Below are 12,131 nucleotides of genomic sequence, written 5' to 3'. Positions count from 1 at the left end.
AGGAAATCACACCTTTGCCAGCACAGAATTGGTTTCTACATGCTAGAACTCTTCCAAGCAGGTCCCTGAACAGGCCAAAATCTGCTCTCCTGAGTCCAGGGTTGTGATCCTACTATTTGCCCTGTTCTCTCCTCTTAGGATTCTGAACTTTCACCATCTCACACTCACTGCAGCCAAGACTGCCCTTGATCACTTCTTCCTTCTTTTCAGCACCAGGTCCAAGACAGCATCTCCCTATTTCAGCTCCTCAATTGCCTGTGTCAGGAAGTTGTCATCAGTGCACTCCAGAAGCCTCCTGGATTGCTTGTGCTCAACCATGTTGCTTTTCCAGCAGATACCTGGGTGGCTCAAGCCTCCTATGAGGACCAGGGACTGTGAACATAAAGTTACTTACAGCTGTCTTAAGGGATCATCTGCTACTTCCTCCTGATCAGGCAGCCTGCAGCGGACAATATCACCCGTCCTAATCTGCCCTCTAATCCTAACCTGTAAGCACTTAGCTGTCTTATCCATCCCAAGGCAAAACTCCACGCATTTCCACGGCTCTCTCACATAAAGGTCAACTCTCCCTATTGGCCATCCCAGCCTGTCGCTCTTAGAGCCCACACCTAGCCATGGCAGCACTCCAGCTGTGAGCTATTTCACCACATCTCTGATCCCAGTGAGACTGCAGACCTGCAACTGCATGCAAACTTCTAAATCCTCCTTTGTTTCCCCTGCATTAGTATTCAGGCACTTCAGAGGCACCCAAGTTGTGCTGATTTCCCAGAAAAGGTATGAGAGCTTTTCCCTCAATGCTGGCATCTCCGCACTTTTGTATTAGCATACATACACTTGAGGTAGAGCCCCTTTTGGCCCACAGGGCACAGAAAATGACTGGACATGGAAAAGATGCATAAGTGACAGCAGAGATGTGTCTACAGAATAAGCCCTCAAAATAATATACTTAGCATTATGCAGTAGAGCACTCAAGTCTCAGACATTTTTAGTATGAGTATCGTCAGAGTAAAACTAGTGTTCCAGTTATCACATCCAGTCCAAAACTGAAAGCAGGATGCCTCAAGGACAAGTGGAAGACAAAACCAAGTACGGTAACAGTGTGTACACTTCAAGAGCTGACATCTTGGACACTTAAGAAAATAACAAGCTATCATCTACAGGGTTAGGTTGCAGTCTGTTACACTTACATAATTTGTTCCTGCTTATGTTCAGGATCAAGAACTTCAAAAGATCTGTTTGCACACTTGGCCATCTAAGGGACACTTCTGGATTCCTACTGATGACAATGCAGACACTCAGTGTCCTGCAGCTTAGCTCCACTCCTCCAAATTATCTATGTGAAGGCTGAGAAAGGAAAGCGACTGCTGCTGCTCTGGCCCTCAACTGGGGAAAAGTGTCAGTGTCACCTACAGCAAATGCTGGCCTTTTAACTCCTGCCTGAGCCAGTCAAGTCTTACAGGTCCACTAGGCAAAACTGGTGCATACAGCTTCCATCATCAGGAAGCTTGCCATATGCACAGAATGTACTTCACTTGTCCAGTTCCTGTGTATGTTCCTGGCCACTCCTCAGTTCCATAATAACCAATTCATAACTCTTAAGAACCTCTTCATTGCTAACATCCACAGAAAAATCTGTCACTCTTCTTCATTCCCAGCCACCATCTCTCCTCTTTTCAAAATACAAAAATTTAACATCCAGTTATCAGGGTAGTCAGACACAGAAGATATGTGGTACATTCTGAAAGATTGAGAGGATGTTGTCTGAAAACCTTGTATTTACTTGGTATGCCAGAGAAGTCCAGATGTAATTTACCAGCACATTTATATTTCACATTATTTTAACAATAAAAACAGTTTCTACCCAAGTTACTTTATGCACTTTAAACACAGCTCTTTGAAATGGGACATAAGAAGCTAAAGATCTAGGACAGCTATCTTGACCATAACATTTTTTTAATCCTTTAAATGAAAGAGTTGTAGCTCTACTCAACCATTCCAGCTAATCCTTCTTGCAGTGCTGACCAGGATTGTATTTCAATAGCTGTTCAAATGACATAAGAGCCTCCCTACTGCTGCGCTCCATTCTCTTGGCCCTTTTCATTACAAACTACATATCTATGTTCAGATACTATTTGTCACAAACAGCTAACATGCAAGTGTTTGTTAAGTCCCAATCCTTCCGCCCCCCTCTATATACACACATTTTATTTTACTGAAACATTGACATTTTATTCATAAAGCAAAAAACCTGCTAGCTACAATTGATTATTTGCTTTTCTCTTCAGTCTTCCATGTTATCTGTAAGCTTTATCATGAAGGATTCTTTTCTCAGGTCACTGAAAGGCTTAGACTAGCTTGGTAGGATCCTTAATGAAATTGTCCTTCCCACCCTTCCACCCACAATGGTCCTGCACTGTAATTAGAGACATACAATCAGTCTACAATATAAAAAACTAAACAACAAACTGCCTTTTGCAGGGACTTGAGCTCATAACTAATTCAGATATAGCTATAGAATGTTCTAGGCTACATACACAGTAAGTAATCATGCCAGGAGTTCTATGTAGTCTCACCATAGAAGCAAACCACTTTTCTAAACTGATTTTCAGCTTAGCTTCTTGCTGCTACTACCCTAATTCTGACAAGTTGAGTCAATTTATAGATGCCTAAGCATGTTTATTTTGTATTAGTTATGTCAAGTATAAAATCTAACAAAAATGCATTAAACTTCCTAAATACCAAATATTCAAGTCCCCTACAGTGTTTCTATTATTGCGCTTGCATTGATATCAGGATGACTGACCCCCATTATCAGACACAATTTAGATGTAAAGACAGCAGAAAAGTAGCATTTATAGAATGCTTCACTTCCTGCAGTGACAATTCTACCACATCCACTCAGCACATTGAAGCTGATCATGTTCCTCTTCCCTAGCATGTTTAACACTACTTCAACTTCAATTTCTCCTTGTAATCCTTTTGCTCAAAGTATTCTGCATCTCCTCTGTTTAAACTGAAAGAATTGATAGTGATAAGTTACACATTTTACTAAATATTTTCAGCTGAAGAAGGTTTGTGGGTGATTTTTTTTTTTTTTTTTTAAGCAATGTGTTCTCCTCCCAGAGGCACAGACTTCTGGAAAACCGACAGAAGTATTCCAAATGCTCAAAGCAGCACTCATTTACTTCAGTTTCATTTAAATCCCTTCTCCCAACCACTCTGGCTCAATTGTTTTGTCTTTGTGAAATTTATACTTAAACCCCAAACAGCACACCAAGAGATCTGGACTTTGTTGTGCCTGAATATGAGCAACCAGTTCATGACCCAGTTAGTTGTCTACATTTGCAAGATCAGATCTAACAAAGCCTACCCCTGTAGGATACCAGATCTTGGTAAACAGCTGTCCATAAAACCTCTCAAGATGCTTATGATGTGTAACTTGGAACTTCCCCATAAATATGCAGGCCTCCACTCAAACTAAGATGAAATACAAGAATTAAAGCCTTCAGGTACAGAAGATGAAAGACTTTAAAAAACCAAAACCTTGAAGTACACAAAAGTGCAATAACAAAAGCAGAGACTAATGTTGACTACTTAATTCTGTAGAATATATTATAGAACAAGAACTACAATGAGTTTCATGAAGTTGGATGGTCCAGAGTGTCTGAAGTGTGATTAATCAGCACATACTCAGCTTCATTCTGATTATTATCTTCTACTGTACCAGGTTATCTTTGTCATTTCTCACAAATATGCACATAAAAACTATCAACTACAGAACAACAACATTGCTTTCAGTCTATAGACAGCCTTACACACTAAAACTAATCCTCATTGCAGTCGCTCAGCAACCTAAGCATACCAGTACAAAAATCTAGTGGAAGCTAGCAGCTGTCATATCAATAGTAGTAAAGCAATACTCAAAGTGTTACACTGTTTGAAGATGATCTAGGAATTAAGTTGTGTTATAAATAGTACAACCAGTTTCTGGCTTGTGTATTATATCAAGAGACCTACTAGTAATTAAAAAAACCCAGCTACAAAAGAGTTTTCAAAACTGAGAAGGGGCCTGGCTTTAAAAGTCGCTGTAAATAGTACATTTTTGATACAGAAGGTAAGATTTAAAAAAAAAAAAAGTATTACATCTCACCTGTACCAGATATTTTTGGCTTCCATACATTACATACTGAGGGGCAAGACTGTAGATCATGTAACTTGTATGAAGAACTATCAACAGAAGTATCATACAGAGAAACAGGAGTGCTTGAGGTCGAGTTTTTCCTCGTCTGATTTTATAAAGCTAAAAAAACCCATACAAATATTAAGATAACGAAAAATCTTTTTCTTTTTCCTGAAGACATTTAAAATCCTCTTTAATTCAAGTAACAGCTTTAATTCTACTGACAGAAATGGGAGGCTGCTAAAATTATCCTCTGGCAACTTAATTCCAATGGAGCCAAAGCAGGTTTTCAGGTGTACTTACCTGAATTTCAAAGCACAGCTTTTTAACTAAGTTAACTGTTATTTGTATTAATGACCCAGAACATTTATACACCAGCAGTTAGTAGCAAGATTTAAATGGTGTTGTCTATCACTGATAACAAACTGTGCCTTGGTTTGTCAAAGAATATTGTGTCCTTTAGTCAAGGTGAGGTGTCATCTGTCACTACACCTCTAATCAGATCTAGAAACAGAGGAGGGAGTTATGAGAGAGTATTCCCAGGCTCTGAAAAAAACTTGTGCACTATATGGTGGCATCTTTTCCACTTTACGCTGCAGGGAACAGTATAACCCCTCATTGTTACCCTGCAGTTACCACTCTATTCTGTAATCCCCAAAGGCTCAACATGAGTACCATGTTAGGGTAAAGAAGCTGGCAACTAAGGGGTAAATGATGGAAGACCAAAACCAACAGCCAATCTCACAACTCATTGCAAGGACTCAGGGTCATTGTTCACAATTTTGGGGTGTCACCACATGAAAGAGCGACAGTATTAAAGGGAAAGTAGGCACAGAAGCAGGAAAATATTTAGCCAAGTATCACAGGCATGAATGGCATACTGTTGGATACAAAGCCGCTTTTTCAAATACAGTAATATATTATTCGCATCATATTTAGATATGCCATGTCATTACTGTACTGTTTTATCTCTTATAAAGCTAGATAAACTTGCTCGCCACCTAAAAAGCAAGTCAAGCACTACTGACTGTATGCACGTTTCAGATTTTGACCATAAAATTCACTAATACTTTCAGTGTATCAGAATCATATGGCTTTAACTTAGAAAAGTCAGAAGCCAAAGTGCCACTGATTAAACACTTGATAAGCAATACAGTCAGCTGACTCTTTCAAACTAAGACATCAGTTTTGGCCTGATAACTTCGCAAAATGGAACGCCTTTCAACAGCAGTGAAAATTGTACAATGTGCTTCTAACACTCATTAGGCATACAGACAATGCTATTTGCAATATCCAGTATTTATTAAGCAGGACATAAATTATGACTATGTATTAAATATATTCAATATCACATATTTGTTAAATATCCTACTATTATAAACTAAATTAAGTCATATTTACCCTTATCCAGAAGAACCATATACCCATATTTCGAATCCCTGCCATTGAAGTGAAGATAAAGTACATAACAATAGTTGTAAGAAGAATATAATCAAGTGGAAAAACCTAAAACAAGAACACCACAAGCAGTTAAAAAGACAAGAAAACATTCAAACTAGAAAACAAGCTCTTCCCCCACTTAAAGTTAAATAAGTAGTTTCTACTTATAGCATGTGAGTAGTAGAGTCCTTCCATTTAAAAGTTTTACATAGCTGGCTCCAAACACAGCTAATATAGCTTGCTGTTAATAGAGCTTATAAAATTAGTTTGGGAAAGCAACTGAACATTTTTCTTAATTTAAAATCTTGCCTTAATTTTGAAGTGCTATACATTTTTAGGCCAAGAAATACTAATTCCGTTCTGAAAGTACATTTAAAAGAAAGTCCACAGTAGCAACAATCATTTTAGGACTGTATAGGCATTCTATTTGTGAATATTTCTGAACATATTTGCGTACAAAACTTGATTTTTATATTAATAACAGCTTGAGATAATACTGCTGCTGAACTCTACTTTTCTCAGTAAACTGCAAGCTTAGGTGTTCAATAGTTTTAGAAACCATGGGGAAGCAATGCATTGTGCCAACCCATTATACCAAGAATATGGCAAGAACTCAACTAAGGGAGACTAAAGCACTATCTCACATTAAGGCTTTTCTTTTTCTTAGCTTACCCATGACTGATTGCCAAATTCATATGTGGCCTTGTTGCCTTCCAGCCCTACTGAAGTTAACAGATGTTTGTTCTTACGTAGAGTTTGTTTCAAAGACTAATGCCTTACTATAACATACATAACTGCACAGAGTGTAATATATCTTTCAAGGTGCAATAAATATATTAAAAAGTGAAAAGTGCATTTACTTCACTGAAGGGGGATAAACTATCAAGTACACAAACAACTAGAATGTAGGTAGGGCATGAAAAAAGTTGCTTTTATTCTGTGCATGACAACTACAAGTGATGTCATTCTTCATTGCCACTATTTTCTCATCAGGTGAAAGTTAGTTTCAAGCACCACCTTCCTCCAGCAATTGGCTTCCATCCACCCAAGATTTTCATATCAGTATCTAATAACTAGAAGACTGTTAACAAGGAAGTTGCCTTGCTTTTATAGAACTCACATCCAGACAATTTTGTTTTAATGAATTACTTGGAGAAGTGTAGTTTGCCTTTTGACAGCTTACCAGAAAACAGAGAGGAGCATCCTTACATATGTATATCACCAGTTTTTTTACTTACTGTTTGAAGAACAGGTAACAGCATATTCAATGGATTGGTCAGATTAGTTCCTAAAATTATAAATCCTGAGTCGAAGCCAGCCGAATGCAGAGCTTTGTCCAAACTGCGGTAATTAAGAAAAATTGGGTAAGTACTATGGTTCTCCCAGAGCTTTGTCTCCAGTTAAATTTAAAAGGGCGGCTCAAAAAAATCTGAACTAAGCCCAGAGACTGACAGCTTTTTCATATCTATATAGACACATGCTTTGTTCTACCACATTCATTGCACTTGTCCTATGAAAAGATATATTGATTTCTGCATCTCCTTGGCATTTTAACTTTTGCCTAGTTTGGGTCATAGAGCTTATTTGCCAGTCTGAAAAATTAAAAATGCCAACATTTGAGACCTCTGGTTAGTGTCGATCTTCATTGAAATCCACCAGATTTGCAGCTGGCTATATTGCTTTCAACACCATGAAACAATTACAATGTAATGCACATCATAATGGATTATACATGTCATTTACTGCAAGAATTTAAGCACCTGTTACCCAGCCCAAGAAGTACCTACATGCATTAAGATTCATTCAAGCAATCAGAATACTTCTGTAGTCTGAATTAAAATTCCTTAACATATATACTTAACGTCTCTGCTGATTCAGAACTGTTTTCAGCAGCATACAGTCAATCAAGCTGAACCATGTCCTTTTTTGAATCTGTTTTAGCACATTTTGCTCATTTTCAATATATAATATTATAATGAGAAATACAGCTCTAGTTACAGAAATGTAGCATAGAAAAGAAGTGGGCTGACTCTTGAAGCAAGCCACCTCCAATTTCAATGTTAGAGCAGAAACTATGTAATTTGAGTCGTTAAGAAAAATGCTGAAATGTACTTACTTTGACAAGAACAGAGAGACAGTGAAGAGCAGCGCCACAATGATGAAGAATACGCCCCACACAATCTAAAAGTAAAGATTTATTACAATTTAACTGAAAGTGCTTGCAGTTGATACAAAAAGTGAAGACTTGTCTAAGTTTCAATAAAGGACTAATGATCTTGGACAACCTCAGAGCTTAAACACTTGAAACAGTAACTTTTTGATAGATACTTGAGAGAACTGCTAACAAAATGTTTACGCTGTTAAATAGGGTTTATGTCAAGCATTTAAAAAGTTGATCATCTAAGATGAGAACCACCTCTTCGCCTGGTGGATACACTAAACTCAGAATCAAGCACTAAAGTAGATCACATGCTGTAGTGCAATACACAAGTCTACCTGTAAGTCAAAAGCATCATTAAGAACACAGATGAGATGTTATATTAAATGAACACAGCATTTAGCAGAATGCACAACCTGTACTTGCTATATTATTTGGAAAACCTTAACCATATACATGTAATTGTGTTTAAGGGAAACTGGAGTTTGCTTCCCTTGGCCACCACACCTGTGTGCTCATCTTCCAAGAGGAGGCAACCTGTGCACAGCTTACAAGGAATCTCTCACCTTTCCCAAGTGAGAGCTCTCTTCTGTACCACTACTCAGAAACACACAATGACCAAAGCACTTGGAGGGAATGATGTAAAACTCAAGTAACCAAGCCCAAATACCAGGTCTACTTTTTTCTTGCTTCTGCCTGCAAGTCCTCTCAGTTACTCATCAGTATTGAGTATTTCAAAGCAATTTTCAAGGTTCAAGTTATAGAAATCATCAACTTCAAAGTATTTTGACTCAAAGGTTTAAATCACCTAGAAATTTAACTTTGAAGTGATGTGAAGACTTGAGAACGGACTAGAAAAAAATAAGATGCTTATAAATACTAAGGTAGTAGGAAAAATACTTGAGTTTCAAGAAAATCTAGGTAAGTGCTACTTAAATACTATTATTCTAAAACACTTTCTATCCACAAGTGATTAAAATGAGATTACTATGACCACATCATAACTGCCAAATAAAGGCCTCTCTTCTGGAGAAAGTTCTAGAAGAGCTTCCATACCCCTTTAGCTGCACTAGGCGAGTTATTTGCCCCACAATCTTCCTTTGGAGTGCATACCCTATTCAAGAATTTGAAACCAAAAAAAGTATAACAGCTGTGGTTATTTAGCCAGTAAGTCATAAGCATAGGTAAGTACAGGTAAAAATTTTTAAGGACCACTACAATTAAATCTGATACTGCTACTGTTTTTAAAATCAGCAATAGCAGGCTTTTTTGCAAGCACTTGCACACTAATACAGAACTGCCTGACGTACAAAATAAGAACAGAATTTCTTGGCTAAGCCAAAGTGGTGTATGAAACACTAAGTTTACCAGGAGTAAATGAAGATTTTTGTAGACCAACCAACCATATCAGCATGTAATAAACTGGGTTATAATCCAACCATTAAGCTGGGTTCGTGCATTCAGATTTTTCAGGTTTTAAGGGCTAGATTAAAATAAGCAAACAGCTTAAATCTAGATGATTTAGTCCCTGAATATAGTCAAAGTATGAAAAGTTTATTTTACACAGGAAGAATTCAGGCAAATTAGCAGAAAGTTTAGAGAACTGAAAGTAATATTCTGATACTTGTACATTCTGTTTTCCCCATTTCCTTCTCATTTTTATCTTTAGATAAAAGGTGGCTTCATTCTTTCAAAGGTGGCATCATTTCTTTCAGTTCTTCTATGAATGGTCTGAATCAAGTAGATTCAGAGAAATAAGGTTGTTCCTTAAGACCTTAATTAAAACACAGGAAAGTGTTTTTATTATGCCTACCAAGTACAGCACTCGAGCCACGGACTTCGTTCTCCAAGCTGTCCTCAACAAGAACACCTCCTATTGTTTTTTTCTGGGCTACAAGCTAGTTCAGGAGATCATTCTCCACTTCTTTGGCAGGTTTTCTCCCTCACAATCTTTTCTTGGGGGGGGTGGGTGGGGGGGGTGGTGTTACGGGATGGCACGCAAAAGTGAGCCTAGACAGCAAGTTAGAGTTACAGCTCCAACAGGTTCACTGCATTTTCCTAGAAACCCTAGTCACGGAATACCTCAGATAAGCATGCTGAACTTCCCAAAACAATAATATTTTCAGATTGCTAGACCTGAGACAACCTAGACAGACTTATTTCCAAATTCTACATGCACACAATGTATGGTCTTCCACATGAATGAGGGATTTTCATAGTTAAAATTATTTTATTAACCTTAAAACTTGGCACACAGCCATCTTGAAAAGGTTAAGAACTTTATTACAGCTGCTCATTAAAGATATTCAGAGTTACAATGCTATTATTGTTCATTAAATTCTGAAGATAAGCTTCCATCTGCAAACTCAAACACAATATTAGAACATAGCTTATAAAACAACTCAAATCATGTAGGCTTTATTAGGTATAGATTTAGAGACTAATATCAGGGTAATACTTAACTTGCGCATTTCCACATATTTAAGTGTACTAAGATTTTACCTCTCCACAGCAAACTCCCACTAGGTATTAGCTCTACAGGAAATAGATGTTTAAAAACAATTAAGACCAAGAGTCTGAAGCTTGCATTACCTCGTTACCTTCTGCCAACTATGACCAGTAGACAGGTACCCATATCTCCTCTAGAATATGTGTCTTCTGAAGTGGTGCATAACACTTAGAAGTAGATACGAAAAAGCACTCCTTTTCCCATTTTAACCTCAACTCCAGTCCCATTAAATACGAGATTGAGAAGGCCAATATTAAAAGACTTTCATTCTACCTTAGTTTGTCCTATATTTCCACAGTGCTATTAAGACTACTGAACCATAAATGATTTGCAATTAACATCAACCTACACTTGCACAATTTCAGAGCATCAGTTGATTTAGGCCTTTCACAGAAGGGATCCTTGCACTCTTACCTAGGTTTTACTCAACTGATTACAGACCAATCAACACCTTATTTCTAGTCTATTAACCAGCACTTGGCCAATGATTAAGAGAATACCAACAGTCAGACTAGTAGTTGAGCTTGCAACTTACACAGTCCAGCTGAGCCTTATCAAGTGGTATCAACCTGACCTAAATTAAAAGCATGCCTCCAGTTGGGTATCATTTGTTATCTGGGTAAAGGAAAGAGTAAGTACTTCCTTTCCTTTCCCCCTGCATAAAGCCTAAGATAGGCTAGAAAAACATTGCAGCAGGAGCTATACACTCACTGTTGCCTTTTTACTTGTCACCTATAGCAAAAGACAAATCTGTCATCCACAATCTTATTGGGACACTACTGTACTGCTGTTTACTAGCTTTAAACCAACTAGAATATCTTCAAAGATTCTAGATACAAAGCAAAACTATTTTGTAAATTTTCATGGCTAAGTGTGTCAGTCTAAATGAGAAGGAATCCAAGCCCCTGAGAACATAAGTACATGTTCAACTTCAGAGCAAAGGACAGCGCTTAATCAAAACCTCTTGTTCTGATAGCAGGACTATTTATCAACTGATGCTGAAAAGCTTTTAGTGCTAGAACAGGCGAAAACAAAAAGCCTGGGTTTCAGCCAAACAACACACAGAGGAATTTAGTAAGGTAATTACAAAAAAAAAAGCAACCCTTGATCTATATTAAGACAAGTCTAACTTTCAATGCAAGACAATCTTATTTCCTACTCCCTAGTTCTTTTGAAAGCAGGACCTCAATGCAACCATACTTCAAACTATGTTACCTCCTCTGCTACAATCAGTTTGAACTGCTCCATTGCCAGGCCACTTCCTCATATCCCTCAGCTATGAAACACAGATCCCATACCCACCTGTACTCAATCATTTGCTACAGAACAGGTTTCAGAGCTGCTGCCTTGCACTTACATCACTTTGATCACCTCTAAGTATCTGCTTGGGTCTTCTAATCTACAATCTGTTGTACAAGCTAGTATGCATACAAGTAACGCCAAAAAACAGTGAACCATGTTTTTATGCAAGACTGCAGATATTTAAAAAAAACAATGAGTTGAAATAATACTAATACAACTTACACTGCTGCCTGAAATTAGTTCCTTTAGCATCTTAATAGAAAGCCTCTACACGGGCAAGTAAGGAAGCAGCAAGACAGTAGGAACTGATTTACTTAAAGCTTTGTTTTACATTTGAACTTACAGGATTAAAAGACACGGCTAAGCAAAAACCAAAACAAAAAATGTCAATATAGGCATTTCTCAATAGTAAAAATGGAAGCATGCTACTTAGAATAAAGCATGCTTTATTCTAAGCCAAATAACTTCGAAATATTCAATTGATTAGCCTATTTTTCCACTGCTACTGCACATAATCAAGCCACAAGCTGATAAGTCTTTTC

General features: G+C 37.6%; 1 protein-coding gene across 1 annotated transcript in view; it reads right to left on the bottom strand.

The window, feature by feature from the left end:
- Nucleotides 1-12,131, bottom strand: part of LMBRD1 (LMBR1 domain containing 1) — an 86,317-nt gene that overhangs the window by 16,456 nt on the left and 57,730 nt on the right. The window contains exons 10-13 of the mRNA XM_050893833.1: nucleotides 7,737-7,801; nucleotides 6,859-6,961; nucleotides 5,582-5,686; nucleotides 4,151-4,300 (exon numbers count right to left, since the gene is read on the bottom strand). Coding sequence (XP_050749790.1) covers nucleotides 4,151-4,300; nucleotides 5,582-5,686; nucleotides 6,859-6,961; nucleotides 7,737-7,801 — 423 coding nt within the window. The remainder of the gene's footprint in view (nucleotides 1-4,150; nucleotides 4,301-5,581; nucleotides 5,687-6,858; nucleotides 6,962-7,736; nucleotides 7,802-12,131) is intronic.

This window comes from Gymnogyps californianus, chromosome 3, assembly GCF_018139145.2.
Source record: "Gymnogyps californianus isolate 813 chromosome 3, ASM1813914v2, whole genome shotgun sequence".
NCBI classification, from domain to species: domain Eukaryota; kingdom Metazoa; phylum Chordata; class Aves; order Accipitriformes; family Cathartidae; genus Gymnogyps; species Gymnogyps californianus.
Note: the sequence above shows the minus strand (reverse complement) of the source record. Positions and strands in the feature narration are given on the sequence as shown.